The following is a 23,526-nucleotide window of genomic DNA, read 5'->3' on the forward strand; positions in this document are numbered from 1 at the left end:
TTGTGACTTTGTGGCAGGGATTAGAGAGCTAATTGGAAAGCAATAGTAGTATGATGGTGACATAGATAAGATGTTAGAAAATCAACCCATTGCTGGACCAGGCAGCATAAGTACTGACTCTTAGGAATTGAGCAGCAGGGAAACATAGCGGTTCTGGAGCCAAGCTGTTTGGATTCTTCTTGGCTCCACCCATGACCAGACATGTGACATTTGGCAAGTCACTTAACCTCTGTGTCTGTTTCCTCATCTCCAAAATAGCAAAATATATTATTTCCAGGAAGTTACTATATAGATTAAGTGGTTTTATTTACTTGAAAAGAAACATGTTTAATACAGTGCCTGGTACATAGTAAGTGCTCTAGAAGTGATAGCTGTTATTTTGTACATTAATCTGTCAAATAACATTGCATGGAATCATGTAACTCTAGGTAATCTCATAGGAAGCACTTAGTAAATATTTGCTGAATTAATTAAATTTCTTCAAGTGTCTTCTGTTCAAGTGGCCTCTATATCTGCACTCTCCAGTGAGGTAGCCAGTAACCACAGGTGGTTGTTGAGCCCTTGAAAGATGGCTGGTGCAAAGGAGGAACTGAGTTTTTTACTTTAAAACAGTTGTGTGGGGGCAGTGGCTACTATTTTGGGCAGCTCGGGTGTAAAGTGTGACTGTATCTCTTTGGTTTCATTATCTGGTCTGTAAATACTGATTCCTTTGTGACTCCTGCCAGGCTCCTCTGTCCATGGGATTTCCCAAGCAAGAGTACTGGAGTGGGCTGCCATTTCCTTCTCCAGGGGATCTTCCCGACCCGGGAATTGAACCCTTGTCTCCTGTATTGGCAGGTGGATTCTTTACCACTGAGCCACCTGGGAAGCCATCTTTAATTTGTTTTAGATTATTATTCTGATTCTTTTTCTTGCTGTAGAATCATGAACTGTATCAAGCAGATTTTCTTACACAGACATCATAAGAGAGAAGACACTGTCACATATCCTTTTAGCAAATCATGTTGGTTCAGGTTCTTGTGACAGAATATTGGGTAATGAAGTAGTTCTGTGTAATGGATGAGAATTCTGAATTGCCTTTTTGTCCTTGGAGCTATGTTGTTCGCTTGTTGATTCTTGAGTCTGAGAAAATCCACCTGGGGCAGGGTTTCTCAGCCCTGTCACCCTTGGTGTTTCGGGCTGGGCTGTGCACTGTAGGACCTTTAGCAGCATCCTTGCCTTTTCTACACTCGTTGCCAGCAGCGCCCCCTCCCAGTTGTGGCAACCAGAAGTGTCTCGGACATTGCTAGCTGCCCCCTGGGGCACACAGAGGCCTCAGCTGAGAACTGATTTCGAGTATCACCATCACAAGACAAGGGCTGAGATTACACTTATATGATCAGTTTTATCATCATTAGTGGAGTTGTCCCTTAGAACTCTGTGCTGTGATAGGAATGTTCTGTGTGGTCCAGTGTGGTAGCCGCCAGCAACATGGGGTGTTAAGTTAAGCACTTGAAATGTGGCTAGTGCAGCCAAGGAACTGAATTTTCTGTTTCATCTATTTTTAAAATTGTTTTTAACTGGAGGATAATTGTTTTAAAATATTGTGTTGGTTTCTGCCCTACATCAACATGGATCAGAGGTACATGTATGTCCCCTTCCCCTTGAAGTTTCATTTAATTTCAACAAATGTGGCCAGTCACTGCTGTTTTAGACAGTGGGTTTAGTATGTTGCTGTATGTCTTTTTGCATTCATCTTCTGATTTACATTTCAGTTGTGAAATGCCTTTCCTTATCAATTTTTTTCTCTTTGTCATTATGGTTAAAAAATGAAAAATTCTTAATTCTCAACACTGTTCAATGAAACTTAAAAAGCTACAAAGATGGTGTTCCCAGGTTTCATTTTTACCTTCTAGGAAGATCATATTATACTCTGAGCAATGTAGTAAAAAAAAAATTGAGGATAATGTAATGGTGCTGATTTATTTTTATTTTACTATTGTATTACTTTTCTAGGAGGCTTTAAAATCACTTCTTTTTAAAAAATTTTGTTATTATTTTAGTTTTTTCTTAGCATAATTTGAAATAATTGATGAGTTGTGATGAAATAATCCTTAGAATGATGAAGTAAGAAAATTTTTCAAGATATAGAAAAACTGTGATCACCAAGATCATTTTCTGTATCTTAGAAGAAAGTCCAGTGGATCCATAAGTGACTTCAAATTACAGTGAGTTTTATTTTGTTTTTTAAAAGTAGAATTTGCCTTTATTCTTTGGAAGACCTCTAAGTAAAAATCATGAAATATTAAGCCTTGCAAATAGTTAAAACTGCTTTAGAAAGAAATCTCCAAAGTTGAGTCCAGTGGACCTTGATGGTTTACTAACAGTTTACTGACAATTCAAGGGAGTAGCCTTTTTGTTTCAACATTAGTTGATGTTTGCTGTAGTTTTTTTTTTTTTGTTTTTTTTTTAAAGATCTTTCTATCAGGTTAAGGAAATCTCCATTCATTCCTACTTTGCTAAAAATTTAGTCATTGATCTTAATTTGTTAAACATGTTTCTGCATTTTCTTTAAAAAACGATAATGTCGTTTTTCTCCCGCAATGTGTCCAGGGCAGAGAGAGGACTGTGGCTGTAGGGGCAAGCAGCCCTGTGAGAGCTGTGGCCTTGGTGCGGAAAGGAGGCCCTGGGGCCAGGAAGAGGTGAGGAGGCTGGAGGGCCTGGTGTCTGCGGGCCAGCTCCTGGGGCTCCCAGGCGGGCAGAGAACTGACTTTGATTTTGTCCTCTAAGACTCTTAATGTTTGTGTCTTCCTTCATTCTAAATAATTTTTCATATCTGTGTTCAGTTTTCTTCTCAATGTATCTAGTCTATCTTTTAATTTGCCCATTGAGTTTTTAAAATATTTTGTTTGTGGTGTATTAACTTACAGTAAAATTCACAAATTTTGGATGTTCATTTTGAGGAGTTCAGACAGTTGTGTATATACCCTTGTAACTACCATCCAAACAAGGTCTATGTCTATGAATATTCAAGTTTTTCTTACTGCGCCTCAAAATTCTGTTGTCTTGTGCATGTTCATGCTAAGTCGCCTCAGTTGTGTCTGACTTGGCGACCCCATGGACGGTAGCCCGCCAGGCTGCTCTGTCCATGGGATTCTCCAGGCGAGAATACTGGAGTCGGTGGCCACGCCCTTCTCCAGGGGATCTTCCCGACCCAGGGATCAAACCTGTGTCTCAGTCTCCTGCATTGGCAGGTGGGTTCTTTACCATTAGCACCACCTGGGAAGGCTCTGTTGTGTTATCTTCTTTCTTATATATTTTTTAAAAATGTGGTAAAATATAACGTAAAATTTTCCATTTTGAGTACTTTCACATTGTTGTGCAACCATCATCAATATGTCCAGAATTTTTTATCTTCCGAAAGTGAAACTGGTTCCTCTAAACAATAACTACACATTCTCCCCGTACCCCATCTCCTGGTACCCACTATTCTACTTTCTTTCTCCATGAATTCAACTATTTTAGGTATCTCATATGTGTGGAATCATACAGTATTTGTCTTTTTGTGGCTGTCTTATTTCACTTAGCATAAGGTTTTTGAGATTCATCCACGTTATGTGCCAGAATTTCATTCTTTTATAAAACTGAATATATCCCATCCTGTGGATGTATTATTTATCCATTCGTCCGTCAGTGGACACTTGGTTGTTTCTACCTTTTGGCCATTTTGAATAGTGCTGCTATGAACGTTGGTATACAATCTTTTTGAGTCGTGCTTTCAGTTCTTTTGAATGTATACCTAAAGGTGGAATGCTGTCTTGTATAGTGTGTGTAATTTTTTGAGAAACTGCCACTATCTTCCATGGTGGCTATGTATTTTTTTAACCTGGCACCATTTTACATTCCCTCCAGCAGTGGACAAGGGTTCCAGTTTCTTTACATCCTTGCCAACAAGTTATTTTCTGGGTTTTGTTTTTTTTTTTTTTTAGCTTTGTTGTGTTTCATGAAGTGCTGTATCATTGCAATGTTGACATGTTTCCCAGATTAGTGATCTTGAGACTTTATCAAGTGCTTTTTGGCCATTTGTGTATTATCTTCTTTGGAGAAACATGTATTCAGGTTTTTTGCCCCCCCTCCTTTTTTTTTGGCCATGCTATGTGGCGTGCAAGATCTTTGTTCCCCAAGCAGGGATCAAACCCGTGCCCCCTGCATTAGGAGCAAGGAGTGTTAACCACTGGATGGACAGAGAGGTCCCTTCCTTTGCCCATTTTAAAATTATTTTTTATTTTTAGCTGATGTTGTAGGAGTTCTTTATAGATTCTGGCTATTAATCCCTTATCAGATAGGTGACTTGTGATATTCAATAATTTTCTGAATTTCTCCCATTCTCTGAATTGCCATTATCTCCGTTGATAGTATCATTTGATGTACAAAAGTTTTTATTTTTGATAACATCTGCTTCATATGTTTTAAATTTTTATTTCAAACATTTTATATTAAATTTCTGGCGTTTCCAGTATCTGTGAGTGTTGCTAGTTTGATCCTTTGATTTGCTGTTCTGCAAACTTAGGGTGGCTTGTGTCTTCATATGTTTAGAATTCTAATACCAGTTCTGGAACTGTTTGTGGTAAACTCCAAGACACAGGACTACTTAATGTTTCTTGGGTAAAAGTTTCCGGGCCTCATGGGTTCTGTTGAAATGGAACAAGAAACCTGTCTGTGGACCTGCTTCTGGTTGTCAGCTGTCTGAAGTCATTTTCCCTCCTTCATCTGCCACTGGGGGCCAGACTGGCAAGCTTCTCCCTTTTTTCCTTCCTCCTCCTCCCCATTTTTTAAAAAGTTTACCCTTGTCCAGAGGATGCTAGCTTTCTGTGGAGTGTGTTCTTGTCTCAGGAGGGCCCTGGCCGTCTCTCCTGTGTGCTACACCTTGGGCAGCTATCCAGATGGAGCTTGAGGTCACTCAAGGTTGGTATGTGTCTCCAGGGTGGATCCACAGGAACATGCTGTCATGTCATCTTTGGAGCCCTGCTTTTGCTTCCTTTCTCACTTCTGGGGATTCCTTGATTTCTTGTAAGCGCAGCAGTATATTACAATTTTAAAGAAATGTTTTATTCACTACTTTAATTTGGTTTTAGCGAAAGAGTTGTTCAAGGTATCTGGTCATCATTACTATCAGGATTGAATGCCCACTCATTTTAAAAAGGACATGTTAAATAAGTGGGAAAGCACATAGAACAATATAAATCATACCCCTGTACCTGTCTCCTTGGGTAATATGTTAATAGTCATTTTACTTACAGTCTTTAAAAAAAAATCACAGATGTGATTCAGGTCCCTTTGGGTTTCCTTTAGATACCATTCTTCAGACCCTGCTTCTTCATCCATAATGATAACCACGATTTTAAAGTTGTTTCCTTTCCATGTTTGTACACTTTGCCTACAAAGGTTAATATAGTATATTGAGTTAAATTTTTTTTTACATAAATGATATATTGTATATGTCTCATCATTTGCTTCTTCAGAATAACTTTCAGAGTTTATCTCCTTGATAAACATAGCTCTTACAAACCATTCTATGGTGGTACTGCATGTATTCCCCATTGGTGGGGGTGTCATTGTTGTTAACAGTCCTATAGGAATGTCTGAGTGTAGGGCAGAGGTTCTCTAGGAATAAATGCCCAGAAGTGGACAGGTGCACACCTTGCTGTTGAAGACCATGAACTTACTCTAGAGATTTGTGAATTTCAAGTGAATGGCCCATTTTAGATTGTCAGCAGTTTATAACTGTCTGCAGTACCCTGAGCTCCCCAGGCTCTTGTTTTTGTACTGGACTTCTGTCAAGTATTCAGAGACAGCTCATTGTTTCAGCGTGCATTTCTGAAGTTCCCAGTGAGATCGAGTACGTCCTCTTGTTTATTAAGCAGTTTTCCTTCTACTCTGTGAGTTGTCTGTCCATTGGCTATTTTTCTGCTGAGATTGGATTTGGCTGCATGTAATAGGAAGCGCCAATGACAGTGCCTTAGCTCTGGGACTGAAGAGGATGAGCTGCCGGTCATGCTCCATGTTGTCCTTTCTTTTTGGGGTTTTTATGATTAATCCTTTGTTAATTACATGCAGTGCAGTTATTGTCTTCTAATCATCTTTTATTTATGGTTAATGTTTAGGAAGTTATTTTAATATAATTGAATTGATTTAAAAAATTGTGCCTTTTATTTATTGTTTAAAAAGTCTTGCCCTACCCTGCTATTTTCCTGTGTCTTGTTAAAAGTTTTTTTAAAGTTTTGGTTTTCATTTTCACCTAGAATTTATTACTATGTGTATAAATGGGTAGAGAGCTAATCTTACGTTTTTGCTTATAAATACCCAACGTTCTAGTGCCTTTTATTGTAAAGTTTAGTCTTCACTAATTTGTTGCATCTCATGAGTTTCTGGGAATTCTCTCTGTTCCATGGTTTGTTTTTTCCTGCTCTTTTACTGTGTTTTAAATTATTATTATGCCTTAAGTGTTGGAGGTGGAAAGTGTCAGACTTTATTTTAGGGGGCTCCAAAATCACTGCAGATGGTGATTACAGCCATGAAATTAAAAGATGCTTACTCCTTGGAAGGAAAGTTATGACCAACCTAGACAGCATATTAAAAAGCAGAGACATTACTTTGCCAACAAAGGTCCGTCTAGTCAAGGCTATGGTTTTTCCAGTGGTCATGTATGGATGTGAGAGTTGGACTGTGAAGAAAGCTAAGCGCCGAAGAATTGATGCTTTTGAACTGTGGTGTTGGAGAAGACTCCTGAGAATCCCTTGGACTGCAAGGAGATCCAACAGTCCATTCTAAAGGAGATCAGTCCTGGGTGTTCTTTGGAAGGACTGATGCTGAAGCTGAAACTCCAATACTTTAGCCACCTCATGCGAAGAGTTGACTCATTGGAAAAGACTGATGCTGGGAGGGATTGGGGGCAGAGGAGAAGGGGACGACAGAGGATGAGATGGCTGGATGGCATCACTGACTCAATGGACATGAGTCTGTGTGAACTCTGGGAGTTGGTGATGGACAGGGAGGCCTGGTGTGCTGCAGTTCATGTGGTCGCAAATAGTCGGACACGACTGAGCAACTGAACTGAAGTGTTGACACTTAAATTATTATTTTAAGTATTTATATCTGGTTGGATAAGACTCCCCTTCTTATTATTCTTTTTCTTCATGTTTTTAAATGGCTATTTTTCTGAACCTCAAGTGTGATTTACTTTTTATTTGAGGTGTAATTGACATTTAACATTATGTTAGTTTCAGGGATTTCCTTGGCAGTCCAGTGGTTAAGACTCTGTGCTTCTAGTGCAGCGGGCGAGGGTTTGATTCCTGGTCAGGAACTAAGATCCTGCGTGTCACGAGGTCAAAGACAAAACAAACAAAAAACAGCCCCAAAAACCCCACCCAAGTTATATTAGTTTCAAATGTATGACATAATGATTTGTATATATTGATAAATGACCACCATAATAAGTCTGGTTGACATCCATCGCCAATATTTTTATAATTTGTGTGTGTGTGTGTGATGAGAACTTTTAAGATCTGTTCTCTTAGCAATATTCAGATAAGCAGTTCAGTATAATTAATTGTGGGCTTCCCAGGTGGCTCAGCGGTAAAGAATCTCCTACTAATTCAGGAGACCTGGGCTTGATCCTTGGGTCGGGAAGATCCCTTGGAGAAGGAAATGGCAATCCACTCCAGTATTCCTGTTTGAGAAATCCCATGGAATAGGAGCCTGGCGGCTGCAGAGGCATACCAGCTTAGTGACTAAACAGCCAGCGGAATGGTTGTTGCAGTCACCAGGCAGTGCTTTACACACCCAGGACTTAGTTGTTTTGTAACTGGAAGTTTGTACCTTTTAACCACTTTCATTCATTTTGACCACTCCCCCCTTCTGCTTCTGACAGCCACCAATTTCTGTTTTCTGTATCTTATGCTTATGGTTTTGCATTTTGTTGTTGTTATATTCCACATGTAAGCGAGACCATAAGGATTTGCTTTTCTCTGACTTTTTTCATTTAGCATAAGGCCCTAAAGCTCCCCTTTTCCAAATTATTTTCACTGTTTCTTCTCTTTTTTTAGATGTGTTTGGGTCACCTTGTCATATTCAGAGATAATACAATTCCAGTTTAAGTCTCAAAAAGGTTTAATTACTGTAGGTTGATTTTGGGAGATCCATAAGCACGTTTTTAACCACAGTTCTCTTAGCAATTATAAGGTGCATTCCTTAGCATCATTAGATGAGGGGACCAGAGAGGGGTCCTTGCCCAAGGCTTCCGAACTGCTGTGCTGCACAGATAAATAATTAGAAACCAGGTCTTTCTGATGGCTGTAAGGGATTTTTAAGAGAGTGGACCTGTTGTAAGCAGAAAGACTATATCCCTGTCTACCTGTCTAGTGAAAACTATGCTGCGTGCTCCATACTCAGTAAGTGTCATGAGTGAAAGGAGGGCTCTGGTGTCACAGAAACAGTAGAGAAAGGACAGAGGGCAACAAATACCTGCAGTATGAGTCGGGTGATGGCGGCTTTCCACGTGTGGGTACTGGGGGCTCACATGTGTTGGTGGTGCGAGGTGGGGTAGAGACGTCTCTTGTGCTCCATTTAGGGGAAGGTCAAGAGAGGCTGGCAAAGAGGGACAGGATTGAAGCAGCTGTGAAGAGGAGGGCGTTCTAGGTCAGAGCTGCCTGCGGGTCTTGGGGAGTGTGTTTGGCTTTGACTCCCAGCCTGTTGAATCTTCGGGCACTGGGGATTTTTTTTTTTTTTTAAGACAAAGAAGTTTCTCAGGACTTAATAATAACTTGCTATTTGGAAACTGTTACAAACTCATTTTCAAGGAGAGAGAATTTGAAAGTTTAGTTTTGAGAAATTAAAGTGAATACCATCTTGTACCTTAACATATTGACTTGATGATTTTATTGTTTGTATGATAATGTTCAACCAGGTGATTAATACAGGCTTTTAGTTTATACTTCATCATTTGAACTTAAAAATGGAATTCATTTTTTATGTTATATTAAAATTGTATTCAGACTTGTATCTTATTGAGTAAACGATATTAGGCTGTCCCAGGATCATTAACTTTGGGAGCTGTTTTGTTTGTAGAACTTGTATTCATAAACAGTATAGCAGGTGGTGGTAGAGTTTAGCGTGCTGTGTATTCAGGTCATAGTCAGCAGATGAAGAGTCTTGTGAGAGCACAGACTCAACTCCTTCAATTAGGGAAAATGGTGGAATGAAGAACTTGCAAATGAAAAAATATTTATATTTAGCATAGTTAGCTTTTCACAGTATTTTATTAATAAAGCCTTTAGTCAATGGGACTTCCCTGATGGTTCAGTGGCTAAGACTCTGTGTTTCCAATTTAGGGGATGCGGGTTTGATCCCTGGTTGAAACTAAGACCCTGCATGCTGCAACTAAGAGTTCCCCTGCTGTAACTAAACATCCTGAGTGCTGCAACTAAGACCTGGTGCAGCCAAAATTAGGGGAAAAAAACCAAAACAAACAGAATGTAACACAGTTCTTTTAGAAAGACTGATACATAGATGGTTTACAGTGCTGGTTTCGGGTGTGCAGCATAGTCCGTGTTTTTGTAGGTTATACTCCATTGTGGATCATCACAAGACAAGGGCCACAATCCCTTGTGCTGCACAGCGTAATCCTTCTCTGTTTACTGTAGTTTTTAGTGGAAATGTTTTCATTTTTACCTGGAGAGCTGTAGAGGGTGCTGTATCATTAGGAATAGTAGTCTGAACTGGCTTTAGCTAATTAGAATTCCTTTAGGCAAGAAAATCAAAGTTAGTTGACTTTTCTTGGATTTTTTAAAACTATTTTAACTGAAAATAGAGTGACTAATGTTGCATAGTTGATAGACTTTATATTGAGTATTGATTTAATGTATCTGGCAAAATGTTTTTCATCTTCCTAGGTCTTTGAATACACTTGAAGTGATTTCCCCGATTTATATTGGTTATAGCAACAGAGGTTTATTTTCTTGCCACCTCCCCCCTCCCCCAATTGAGGAATCTGATATTTTAATCTGTATTCTGTACAAGCTAGTCTCTCCGTCTAAGCTTCAGATGGGTCTCAGTGAAGTCAAAGATAACCGAACCGTGGAATGGGAATGTATGTTTTAGGTCAGGCTGGTTCAGAAGATACTGTCTTTGAAAGTAATATTGTTAGAACAAAATGGAACTTGAAGACCTGAGCAGACTATCTTAAAAGATCATTTTTAGAAATCAGGTTTTAGTAACTTTGGATTCAGTTTCACCTGTGCCCAAGAATTTAGAAGTTATTTGAACTTCATCAGTTTAAACGGAATGGTATATTTGGAAATAAAAGACAATATTAGCTATGTTTTTTAAAAGTTTACCAAAAAGTGTAAAATAAGTATCTACCTTTCAGAAATGTTAGGCAACTTGATTGAAACCTTGCCAGGAGTTTCTTCTGTTTTCTTGAAGATGTTTTTTTGGTGTTTATTATAATGTTTAATACTGTAGTTTCTAAGCAAGAATTTGTCCTCCTGTTGTCCCCGAAAGTAAAAATATTTTCTGTTGTTGTGGGTAAAAGGATTGCTGTTGTTGAAGCCTCCTTATTAAACAAGTGTGCTCTGTGTTTGTGTTTAACTCTCAAGGCACCACCTTCCATGGTTAACACTGAGCAGCGCCAGCATGCTGAGCATATATTCTTATCATTTAGGAAGTCAAAATCACCATTTGCAGTTTGCAAGCATATTTTGGGTAAGTGTGTTTACTTTAAAAATATCTAATTTTTCTATCTTGAACTTTAGATGTTTGAATTCATTTAAAAATGAGCAGGTTTGTACAGTTAAATTTTCCATTAGTCATTCCACTGGAGTGACTTTAAAGATATTCCATAAGGCCAGAGAGAAAACTTTGGTTTTGCTTTGGATTTGTCTTCACTAAGTATCGCACTCAATAAGTTGTTTTATCATTGGCCATAATGTCATAATGGTGGGAGGAAAAGCTAATGTTTTTTCTATTGTTTTCAAGTATGATATCACTTACAGGAAAAGCACCGTAATTCATCCCAGTGTTTTAAAGTTAAGATTATTTTTGGAGATTTCTACAGTTTCTTTTAGTTGTTTTTTGTTTTTGTTTTTTTCCAGTTAAAAAAAAAATCATATATAATAGTTTGTACTCAGCTCATGTAGTGAATATTAGTTCTGTGTGGGTTCTTCACTGTGTGTCATAAAATGAAACATTGAGGTTTTACTCTTGTAAAAAGTGTTTTGTTTGTACCTTATATCTGACATACATAGAGAGTGATCTCTTTCCTTTAAAAGTAATAACAGCAGTTATAACTTGTTCAAAGATGACATTCTCTTTGCCTCTTAGATATTTTTCAATTATTATAAGAGAGATTTCATTGTTATTTTATGACCTGATTTTTGTTGGCTGTTTTTCTTATTTGGAATCATTTTTTGTATTCCCTATTGGGGACTCTGAAAGGAAGCCTGTTTGAGGTGTCCATGACTACAGAATTGGTTAGTTGAGTGTCAGGAGCTGAAAAATCTACCTTGTGTTCTTGTGCTTTTGGAAGGCTAATCTGCTAGCCCCCAGCACCCTGGGAAATAGCCCACAGTCGGTCTCTGTGTGCGCAGTGCTTTCCGGGTCAGGGCCTTCAGTGGAAGGGCTGGGCGCCGGGGTACCTGCAGCCTGGAAGCAGCACAGGAAGTCACATTGCTCCTCGGAGCCTTTTCCATCTGTGAAATGGGCATAATGATGCCGTTTCCTTAAATGGACTTGACCGTGTTAAGTTGTAGTGAGGCGCAGATACAGCAACACGGGAAAGCACTTGGCGAGAGGTCAGGTGAAGGTCATTGCCCCATGACCACATGTCAGGCAGCCTTTGAAAAGTGCTCTGTGCTCTGTTCGGAGCTGGCAGCGGTGGTAAAGGCGGCCCTGTCCCCTCCGGGAGTTAGAGCTTAAGTTAGAGAAGCAGTCTAATACTCACCTTTAATTCTAAATGAGGCAGGTTTTTTTTTTTTGAGTAGTCAATTTTTATACTTGGTTGAATTTGTTTCTGACACTAAGAAAACTTGTTACCATGTGGAGAATATTTAACTCAGTATTAAATTAAAAGAAGCAAAACTGAAGATCATTAAGAGTTGAAGGGAGCCTGCTTCTTCATCCTTATGGCCTTGAAGCTGTCAGTGTCAGTGCAGGGAGAAAAGCTCAGGTGATCCAAGCCTGGCTTTGGAGGTTTGGGCCTAACTGTGTCAGCAGGTCCCTGCTGTGTCTCATCCGACTTCGGGCCACGACTCGGTTATCAGTCTGTACTGCTGGGAAATACCTGTCTCAGTGATAAGTATGTTATTAGAGTGTATTTGTTTACCACTCTTTCCTTTTTAGAGTATGTATATTTTATGAAGAACTGTTGCTTTGTTATGACTTGAGCTTGTTTTAGAATACTTCTGTTTTCCTGATAAAAATTTCAAAAGAATAGTATTGCTAGTTCTGGCCACGCTACTGAAAGCATTTTGGGTTTTGAGACATAACTATTTAAAAGTTGGGTGCATGTGTTACAAGCATAATCATTAATGTACTGCAAAGCCCGGTGTTACATTAATGTTGACGTCTGAACTTCACGGAAAGCTTAACTCCTTACCCAGTTGCCACCAGCCCAGAAACGTTAGTTCCTCTGAGAAGACTTCTCACGCACGTGGCAGTCGATCGCAATCCAGGGTTTTCATGTTCTTGTTTCAGGATATAGGTCACTTGTGTGGAGTGTCTGGGTGATAGGTTCTGATGAAGGGGAGGCTTTCTCTTGGATGCTTCCTTTTTCTGGCCTTTTAAAATTCTTCTTTCTCTCTTCTTACTTAAGTTTTGTTATTTCTCATTTTTCCTCATTTCTTTCTCGTCTTAACCTTTTGTTTTCATTGTAGCTTTAATTTCTTTGCTCTTTTCTGTGTGTGTGCACTTGTGTGCATGTTGCATGCTTCTGCGTTTTGTTAGAAGGGCATTTTCTGACGTTTTCGCCTCAAAAGTCTTTGGCACTTAGGAATTTTCTAGTTTTGTAGGGTCAGATGTTCCTTCAGGAAACCTGTGCGTTCTGCTTTTGTTGAAGAAATCCCCCCCAGACCTGAGTGGTTCCAGCACTTTTGGAGCTCTCTGGGAGAAGAAGATTTCTCTCGTTTTTCCTCTTAGAGACAGCCGAGAGAGAGCAAATCAGAGCCTTACTGCTGCTGGTGTGCGTGTGTCACCATGCAGCTTGCGTGGCCTCCGCTTTGGATGGCAGTCCCAGCGGGGAGGACCGTGCAGGTGCTGGATGCTGGCAGGCAGTGCTGGTGCTTCCGGCCCTCAGCGTCGCTCTCTCTTTAGTCTTCCTGTCTGTGTCTGGCTTCAGGTGGCCGACAAGATGCACCTGAATTTATTTATGTAATTGTTGTTAGAGTTACTGTGGTAGGAAGTAAAAGCTTCCTGCTAAGGTGGCTTAAATTAACTTGTCATTTTTCAGACAGTGTCCTAGTCAGTGGGAAATCACCCTTGAGAGTGCTAGTGATTCCTGCTGAGCCAGGAGCTCTGCACAGGGACCTTGCAGTTTTGAGCGTCTCAGCGGAGAGCAAGACGGAGAGCAAGACGGAGGCTCCTGTGTGTGCGAAGGCCTCACCTGCTGCCAGCAGGCTTGCAGAGTTCTGGCTGCCGTCTTCTGCATGTTTCTGTTATGTTTAAGTGCAGTTTAGGAAGGCCAACGGCAGTGTTTATGAAAAAGAACTTTTTATTAAGTTAGGAAAACTACTTTTAAATCTGGAATCTGACTTTCTTTCTTTTTTTTTTTTTTTTTCAGATTCCTCCTTTCTTAGAGACATTTTCTTACAGGAATAGTAGTACAGAGATCTTCATTTGATACCAAACAGCTACCTAAGGAAAAGAGTTCTCTTGAAAACTAATGTATGTCATTTACTTTCTGTAATTGTCCCCTTACAATTGCAAACAAGGGGGCAGGGAAGAAAAAGGCTAGACTGTAAGCAAGTTAGACAGGAGCATGTTCAGTGGTCATGAGAAGCGGGAGTGCCTGCCGGGCCTCCTCCTGGTGCCTGCTTTCAGGGTGGGCCCACATCACCCAGCAGACAGGGCCAGCCACACGGGCCTCAGTCTCCTCTGTCTCTCGATGCGACAGCTTCTTCAGCTGTGACGTGCGAGGATCAGATTAGGGGATCTGCCGGGTTCTGTTTCTAAAATTCTGAGTCCCTACAATATTGCTTCCCTGTTCAAATCCATGCTTAAGGATTGTAGGTCCTTAAAAACTTTACATTTCAGTGAAAAGTGCAGATAGGCAAATAACCATTGTTTTAAGAAGAGGTTTATAGTAGATGATTTGAATTACTTTTATGAGGCAGTACCGTATTTCTCCTTAGTGAGCTAAATAGATAGCACTGGTTTCTGTTTCAAGTCCTCTTTGACTAAAACATTTTTTTCCTGCTAGAACTTTAGATGCATCTTTTTAAGATAGGTTTACATTTTTGGACACTATTGCTTTATTCATTATATTTTAAGTTTTCTAAAATTTTGTGAGTTCTGATTACCATTTCAATTAGAATTCATATTAAAGTGGCATGGACTAATCCAAAAAAAAGGTCCAGATTGATTCCTCTTACTAGTTTTGATATTTTCAACCCCCCACCCCCACTATAGCCTAGTATGATAGGAATTGACGTAGGCATACCTTTCTTTGAACACTTCTATAGAAAATTGTGTCAAGATCACTTGTAATATTTGTAAATGGTCTGCACTTGAAAAGCAGAGAAAATGATGTGCCTGTCCCTGTCTTCATGCTCTTCTGAGAAGTCATTGTAGGTGCTGTTCTGTGCCTATAAGTGTCTCTTGGGCCTCAGGCGCTCCTGTGCAGTGATCTTGGCAGAAACCCGGAGTCGGATCAGACTCTGTATGGGTTGCACATGATGGTTATTTTGTAGAGCTTCAGAAAATTTCTACTTTTTCTTGACTTCATTTTGACTGTTTCTCCCTTTTGATGCTCCTGCTTTGGAAACCGATAATAGTGGTGATGAATAAAAGAAAAAAATAGAAAATTAATGTAAAGCGTTTCTTCAGTATGTTAATTTTCTATTTTTTTTTTTTTAAACTCTCCTGATTCAGTTTTAGTTCACTGGGTGAAAAAAGAACAGGTAACCATCTCCTTCCTTGTCTAAAAGTTCTGTTTAAAATAAATAAGCGCAGAATGCGCAGGAGAAGATGAGCTGCTGTTTAAAGATGGTGTCTGGTTTCCCCTCAGAAGTGGGTTCAGTGCAGATGCTATAACTTGCTCATTAAGGCTGGATCTTTCTGAGTGTAGCTTTGGGATTTTACTCAGTTTGATCACTACTGCAATCAGAAAATTCACAAGAACTTCTCACCGTGTGTAAATGTGACTTTTTTATTTTTTAAACATTTTGAGGAAAAGAACCTGAACGTGATTGTACTCATTTCTGAACTTGGTATTGGAGATGGGCCATCCTGCTCAAAGCTTAATTACATAACAAACTTGAAATATCTTGACAGCATGGCTCATCTCAGATAGTAATGTTCAGAGGCTCATTTGTCAGATTCTCTGCAGATACAAAGTTCTGTTTTGCACAGGGTGAGAATCTCTTAGAACGTTTTCTGATTGCTTTCTATTTTTATTTTATTTTTGTTAAAGCTGTGTTATTTTTTAGTTCTTCATGCTTTGGAAGTAACAGTTGAAGAGAGGTGAGGAAAGTTTGTGACAGTTGTGATCGGTGACTAGCTGCCACCTGCCTGAGGTGTCTTCTGAGAGGAACTAACCTCTTTGTGGTGCTAGAGCAAGGTCACTGGATAAAAAAGGAACAGGTAACCATCTCATTCCTTGTCTGAAAGTTCTCTTTAAAATTAATAAACTCAGAATGCGCAGGGGAAGGTGGGATGCTATTTAAAGACGGTGTCTGGTTTCTTCCCCAGAAACGAGTAAAGTGGACTATGTCCTCTTCCAAGCTGCCACAGCCATCATGGAGGCCGTGGTCCGAGAGTGGATTCTCCTGGAGAAGGGCAGTATCGAGTCCCTGCGCACCTTCCTCCTGACGTACGTCCTGCAGAGGCCTCAGTGAGTACCTGCTCTCAGCCCATCCTCGGGCTGGGTTTTCCTTTGCTTTTCAGTCACTGATGTTTATGGTTAAGCTCTGTGTGGGCTCATATCTTAAAAATTCACGTACATATGATTGTAGGTTGTTTTGAAACTTAATGAAGGAAGATTTTTTTACTATAAGCTTGTGACACTGGGTTTCATTTGTTTGAATAGATTGTGCTTGGATGTTAGGGCTTTTTGTTGTTCAGTTCCAGAATTTTGTTTATAAATGAAAGTTGATCTTTGACTCGGTTGAAAATCCTTTATACTTACTTGTGCTTCTTTTGGTTCTTGGTGTATATTATAAGACATAGGTGAGTAGCCATGAGGGTTGGGGAAAGTCAGGCACCATTAACATGTACATTAACATGTACATAGAGACAGCTGTGTTGGGAAGGTCATAGAGCAGAAAGCACTGCATTCTTCTTAAGTTTCCTGTGAAGAGGGGTCAGGTCTGAGGAATGGGGTGAGAGTGAGTTTTCTTTTTATAGTATACACATTGTATTGTTTAAAAATTTTACAAGATTGTGTGAATTCATTGCCTGTGTGATTTAGAAACAAATGAGGAAAACTACTGGCCATACAGGTTTTGGGAGAAACTCGTTTACTGTATATCTTTTTTTTTTTTTTAAGTCCCCTCCATCCCAAGTCTCCTAAGGAGAGGCATCGTTCATTGTGTGCAGTTTGTGCAGTTGAACACTTTTTGCACAGATATTTATTTTCACACTCAATGTAGAAATGTTACGTAATGAGAACTGCTGGTGATTAAGGATGCTGGTCGTGGTGACGGAGATGCACACAGCCTAAAAGATATGTCAGAGTGTTCTATGTGGCTTTGTTCCTGCCCGGTTCACTAGCAGTCTCTGAGTTCACAGTGCTTGGCACTCAGTAAAGTGCTAGTAAGTGCTTCATGTAGAAGAACGCACAAGAGAAAAATCCCAGTGTGACTCAGCCTGTTAGCATCACAGATTGGAAGGATAACATGTTCCAGGGATGAGCAAAGGTGTTTGTCTCCGATTGAGGGTGTGGCTTGTTTCAGTTTTAACAGCATAAGGAAAATTTGCTCCTGTTTCAGACCATTCTCTTCTCCTTCATGCTGTTTTTCTTCCTTTATTTAAATTCGTTGTTTAATGAACACTTTTGGATGTTTCTGTCAACTTGCCCTGAAGCCTGCCCTTGTATCACAGTCTACCCCGCCCCCACCACCGCCATATACACACACAGATGGCCCCCCCGCCCCAACCTGGAGCTGTTCATTTATCACACGTCTCCGCTTCCCCACCCGTATGTGCCCACTCACCCAGCCTTTCAGCTTGGCAGATTTCAGTTGTGCGTGCATGTCATCTCTTGTGTTATCCAAAATCATCTCACCATAATAATTCCAGTGAGTTCAGGAGCTATTTTAGAGTTGATTGTCGGTTTCCACATGGAAATAGTTCACTTATATATTGTCTCCCACACTCACTTTTTGGGAAAAAAAGTGTTCAGACAAGTGGAAAGAGGAGTGCTGTGACCACGCCACGTGCCTTTTCCCTAGCAGAGGCTCAGACAGCGATTCAGTGACTCCCACCCCTAAACCCCACAGTGCAGCTCTCCTTAGATCATCTCAGTGCTCTTGATATAACTCTGTATTTACATTATTATAATTCTGACCTTCCCAGTTGTCTCAATAGTGCTACTTATATCCCTTTTATCTTTGTAAGTTACTTTTGGATTCAGGATTTAACCACAGATTATATGTTGTATTTAGTTGTTGTGTCTCGTTTAATCTAAAACAGTTCTGCCTTTTTTGGACTTTCATGTCACAGACGTTCTAATCTTGTAGAATGTCCTGTGAGTGGATCAGAGTCAAGTTAAAGCTCTTGGTGTGCCACATGGGTCAAGAGCTACAGGTTAGGGACTGTAGACTAATACATACTTACTGTTGTGTATCTCCCACTGCAGGCACCAACGTTTTCCTTTCTCTTCTGTTGTTTCCTCCAATCTATGAGTGAAATGCAGGGTACACTTTTTAGAGGCATATAGCATAGTGATTGAGAACAGGACTACGAGTCCCCCTTGTGCCCCTTACTAACTCCGTGGCCTTGGGCAAATTAACGTCTTTGTGTGTTAGTTGTCTGATTATTAAATAGTGAATAGTTGTACTTTACTCAAAAGATTGTGAGGATTAGATGTATTATTTTTGTGAAGTTAGTTTATATAAAGACAGATCATAAGCACTTAATAAATGTTAGGTATTATTCTCTAGTGATTTGGGCTTCCCTGGTGGCTCAGATGGTGAAGAATCTGCCTGTAGTGCAGGAGACACGGGTTCGATCCCTGGGTTGGGAAGATCCCCTGGAGAAGGGAAAGGCTCCCCACTCCAGTATTTTTGCCTGGAATTTTTCCATGGACAGACGAGCCTGGTGGCATACAGTCCATAGGGTTGTAAAGAGTCCCAGCAGTGATCTTTAAAACTAGCTCTGTGTACCTTTCTAGTGGCAGTCATTGTTTCAAACTGTTGTGTCCCCCAGAAGTACAAACATTCCCCTTGGTCACCTCACATTCTTGCACACAGTAGAGCCTTTGCTTTTATTTGCTTAATGAATCCTTCAGGTCTGTTTTGAAGGAAAGTTTTTCTCTTCATTCTTGACAGAGCAAGATATTTTTGTTCATTTGGATGAATGTCTGGTAAATGCCTATTGTGTGACAGGCAGTGTGCTTTTTCCATGGGACCACAGCACCATGCTGGAGAAGGCAACGGCAACCCACTCCAGTACTCTTGCCTGGAAAATCCCATGGATGGAGGAGCCTGGTAGGCTGCAGTCCCTGGGGTCGCAAAGTTGGACACGACTGAGCAACTTCACTTTCACTTTTCCCTTTCATGCATTGGAGAAGGAAATGGCAACCCACTCCAGTGTTCTTGCCTGGAGAATTCCAGGGACGGGGGAGCCTGGTGGGCTGCCGTCTATGGGGTCACACAGAGTCGGACACGACTGAAGCGACTTAGCAGCAGTAGCAGTAGCACAGCACCATGCTCGTCATGGCAACCAACCAGGCAGACACAGTTAACCTCTGCAGAAACAGACACTTCGTGTTGTGTGTGGTGTGGGGAGCCCTCCTCTGGATGACCAGCCAGGTGCAGAGAGAGGTGTTTAGGGGGCCAGCCCTGAGGGAGGTTCAGTGTAGCTGCGGTTGTGAGAGTGAGTGGAGGGGCTGAGCTGGAGGGAGGCCCAGGAACCGCCTTAAAAGTGGGGGCTCTACCTTTTATGTCTACATGGGGACACCTTTCAGAGTAGAGCAAGTGCTGTTTGTTCTTGTGCTGGATGGCAAGGGGTTGGGGAGGCCGGGGCGGGTCTTACTGCCACGAGCCCCATTGGGGAGTATGGGTTTTGTCCCAGGGGCACGTAGTTGTTGAATCTGTGTGAAGTTCTAGAGGCTGGGTTATGAAATTCAGAGTTAGGTTTTCCAAGCCTTTCTTTTAAGAAATGGTTGTGAAAAGGCAGTTAAGTCTGTATGCCCCTGTGGCCCAACAGGCTTTGTAGGAGGCTTCATCTGAGACAGGTGTTTCTGCCACCACACTGAAGAATAGAACTTAGATACAAAGACTTTTTTCGTGTTCCTATCTGTACAAACAGGTTTTTAAGAGTGTGTATGTTTTCATAGTGCTGTGTCTTGGCTAGCTAGCAGGTTAGCTTTCCATGTTAGCGGTGATGGAGATGGAGACGAGGCCACAGCATGTCTGTCTGGCAAGGTTGCCCGGAGTTGCCATGGTGCTTAGTGTGCATGGGCTGCGAAGCTGAGAGTGGGCAGTCCTTGTTGTGACAGCCCTGTTACTCTTACCCCCATTTCATGAGGAGACTGAGGCTCTGAGTGTGAAGGGGCTTGCCCAGGGTCACACCGTCGCTGTTGAAGTGTGGATTCGAGTCCCGGACTCTGCAGTAGAACAGTGTGTGACCAGGAGCATGCCACCTTAGTTGTGAGCCATGCTGCTAGCAGCTGCAGTCACAGTGAGGTATCTGGGAGTATTCTTATATTGGATTTGTGTAAAAGCTTTCACAATGATTTTTGTGTTTTACAGCCTCCAAAAGTATGTTCGGGAACAGATTCTATTAGCAGTAGCAGTAATTGTAAAACGAGGATCATTAGATAAATCAATTGACTGCAAAAGCATTTTTCATGAAGTCAGCCAGTTGATAAGTAGTGGCAACCCCACTGTGGTAAGTGTGCTTAAATATTTGTAAATATTTAAGTTTTATTTTATATTACACTAATGCTGTTACAGCAACAATAATGGGTATCTACATTAAAAAAAGGCACAGTCTGATAAATCAAGCAATTTCTGTTTGTTCATGTTTTCTTCTAGTCCTTCTTTTATATGTGTACATATTGTGGGTAGAGTGTACTTTGCTTTTTCATTTGATTTTGTTTTTCTGTGTTACCAGGATTCATAATCATATGTTCATAAACCTTGTATAGTTTCCATAATCCTATTTAATGGTGTCCAATATTACAAGCTAATATACCATAATATTCTTAACCATTACCCTTCTGTTGAACATTTCCCCCCATTTTTAATAAACCTTTCACAAGGATTTGGAACTGTGTGGAGTAAATATGAAAATGATATCTGACATGAAAGTTCTTAAGTGTTGCAATACTAATGGGTGAAGGCGTGCTGTGACTACCAGGTGTGACTGCACACCTGAGTTTTCTGGGAAGCCTGGCTGGTTTTTACCTTTCCATTTCCTGTTGCCTATGAGAACCAGTCAGTTTAGAGTGGTGGGCTGTGGTTCTTGGCTGGAGTTGCTGACTTTATCAGCTGGGGGAGATTTAGTTTGTGTCCAGTTGGGGTTGGCAGTACCTGGCTCAGCTGGTTCTCAGGTGTTAAACCTTTCAGTATTTTGGGTCATCTTTTCGCTTTCCCAGTTCCTTTTCCTTAATCATTTGAAAGGTGTCTTTGAGGCTCTGCCCCTTACATCTCTATGTGGATGGTGTCTAGTCGTCCCCCAGTGAGCAGGGTGGTGTTACGTGACTTGTGGTGTGAGGTCCTTTTAGGAGGACCATGGGCCCTGTCCCTTCCCTTCCACAGTGTTTGGGTGTCTTCTGCCACTTCCAGCAGACGCACACGTGTGTGCATGCTCACCTCTCACTCCTGCTGGGACTGGCCCAGTGAGGTCTCCACTGAAGGAATTTCCTATATCTGCCCTAGGTATTTCTTGTTTTTCCTTTGGGGTTTTTCTTATCAGCTTTATCGAGGAGTAAATTCCATGCATTACTTCACGCATCGAGTTGTGACAGTTCTGTGTGCCAGTGAACAACCACACAGTAAAGATACAGAGCGTTTGTGGTTGACTGTAGATGGCGTGCTGTGTTGCGTTGTGGCTGGTTTCTTCCAGGAGCCGTGCTGTCGGTAGAAGTCGCTATGTTGATGCAGATGTTCTGTCTTCACTCTCCAGCCTGTGACACATACAGCTTCTGAGTATTTGAAATACGGCTTGTGTGACTGAGGAGCTGAATTTTTTAATTAGATTTTATTTGAATTCAAGATAGCCACATATTGCAAAAGACAACTGAATTGGACCCTGTAGTCTAGAGACTTTATAGTCTAAAGATCCTATTCTATATTCCTTCCATTTAATCGTAGTATTCTAGTTTAATTGTTTATATAAAGCTAACAACTTCAAAGATGTGCATGTTTGAATCATTATGCTTTATGAGTTACTTTGACTTTATGTAGTGAAGAGCTCTGTTGAAAATAGTCTGCAGATAAGATTCCGTTAACAGTTTCCAAGGTAAAGATACCTGGGAATACGCTCTCAAAATCCTCTGTAGGTAGATGGAGTCTCCCACTTCTGGTGAAGAGCTTTGCTCTTGAGACACTGGCACCTCAGGGCCTGCATTCGTTGTGTGTCTAGCGTCCCACAGTTGCATGGATTTTGTTAGCCTTTCCTGCCTCTCTTCCAGCGAGGGCCTCACTGATGGTCATGGGGAAGTCATGTGGCAGCTTGTCTGGCCAGAACTCTTAGGGAAAAGGTTGGAGCTGAGGCTGCCCCTTGGAAATACCATCCCAGCCCCAACTCTGAACAGGCTCCTCTTTGTAACTTCGATTTTACTTAGCGACTCTCTGTCTCAGGTGACTTGTGTGCAGGACAAGATTCCAGCTCACTGTGACGACCAGGAGGTGAACTTGAGGAACTTAGCAGTGGCTCTGGGATTGTTGTTGATTGTCCTTGGTGATCCTGTCAGCTGAGGTGTCAGTGTCGAGGTGGGATTTCTACTCTGTTCTCGTTCACCACGGTAGCCTCTGGATGCTGAAAGCGAAGGCCCGGAGCCCTTGCTGTCAGGAGTGCACACACGCCAGGAATTGGGAATTGTGCCCTCCTCTCTCTCCCCCTGGGTAACCAACCCTGACCCACCCCAGAAAGTAGGCCCACTGCAAATGGCGATTGGTTTCTTAGAGCCACTGAAATAACCAATGTTCTGAGAATGCTTGAAACAGATGTAGCTGTTTAGTTAGAGAAGATTTTGCGCTGTTCACAGTACATTCCCTTTGAGAGGAATGTGTAAATTTAATATTCTCAGGAACTACTCCAAAACAGGAGGAGTTTTCTAAAGTTAAATTTCTCCTAACAGGACTTTTATAGTAGCAGGAAGTCAGTAGTGGGATGTAGAACTTGATTTCAAGATTGCTAGATGAATTTGGTTTGGTGATGACGCTGAAAATGTTGAACTTGGAAAGCATTCCTGCATTTATATGGCAAGTTCAAGTTCAAGACGTGTGCCTGGAGCTGTGCCTGTTCTTCAGCAGGTTTAAAGATGAGGCTGCAGACCAGGAAACGTTTTAGTCTGTCTTCCTGTCTTCTCAGCTGCTAAGGATTTGTGCCAGTGCTTCAAGAGTTTGCATAAGATTTTCCTAGTCTTGGAGACATGAATAGCAGTGGGGAAGAGGTTTAAAACTTTGATAAGAAAGCAAAATGATAAAATCGGAAAACTGATGATGGTGGCTAGAAACTTCTGGTATAAAGGTGATTTTAGAGATACTTGAAGCGGTAACTGGTTTTCTCTGAATGAAAGAAAGGGTTGACCTCATGAATTCCTAGGTTAGTTGACTAACTTTACCCTTTTAAGAACGATGCTTCCTGTCATCCCTAATTGACTAGAAATTAGTCAGTTTGGCTAATTGACTATTAGCTAACTCAGTTCTGGCTCTCCCTCTTGCTTTCTGAGTGTAGCTTCTGGTCCAGCATCGTGCTAGTGAAGTTGCAAGTGTGAACGCGTTTGGGGCAGGATCATATGCTACAGCATGGATTTCGACTGTGGATTCACACTTAGGTTCACGTCCTAGCTCTGCCATTTGTCAGTGGTGGTAAACTACCTCCCTTCCTTGAGAAATTGTTTAACTTCTCTGGGTGGTGATTGACCAGTGTGGGAAAGACAGCATT

At 41.1% G+C, this 23,526-nt stretch overlaps 1 protein-coding gene across 4 annotated transcripts in view; it reads left to right on the forward strand.

Moving 5' to 3' along the window:
- Positions 1 to 23,526, forward strand: part of XPO4 (exportin 4) — an 89,655-nt gene that overhangs the window by 6,014 nt on the left and 60,115 nt on the right. The window contains exons 1-5 of one of the 4 annotated variants that reach the window (XM_052649917.1): positions 10,647 to 10,740; positions 13,811 to 13,914; positions 15,662 to 15,831; positions 15,940 to 16,081; positions 20,163 to 20,301. In XM_052649917.1, the coding sequence (XP_052505877.1) occupies positions 15,987 to 16,081; positions 20,163 to 20,301 (234 nt within the window). In that variant the 5' untranslated portion in view covers positions 10,647 to 10,740; positions 13,811 to 13,914; positions 15,662 to 15,831; positions 15,940 to 15,986. Of the gene's footprint in view, positions 1 to 2,597; positions 2,682 to 10,634; positions 10,741 to 13,810; positions 13,915 to 15,661; positions 15,832 to 15,939; positions 16,082 to 20,162; positions 20,302 to 23,526 lie in introns of those variants that run through there. The other 3 variants (XM_052649916.1, XM_052649915.1, XM_052649918.1) reach the window with 3 other exon arrangements.

The sequence above is a fragment of the Budorcas taxicolor genome, chromosome 12 (genome assembly GCF_023091745.1).
Source record: "Budorcas taxicolor isolate Tak-1 chromosome 12, Takin1.1, whole genome shotgun sequence".
Taxonomy (NCBI): Eukaryota; Metazoa; Chordata; class Mammalia; order Artiodactyla; family Bovidae; genus Budorcas; species Budorcas taxicolor.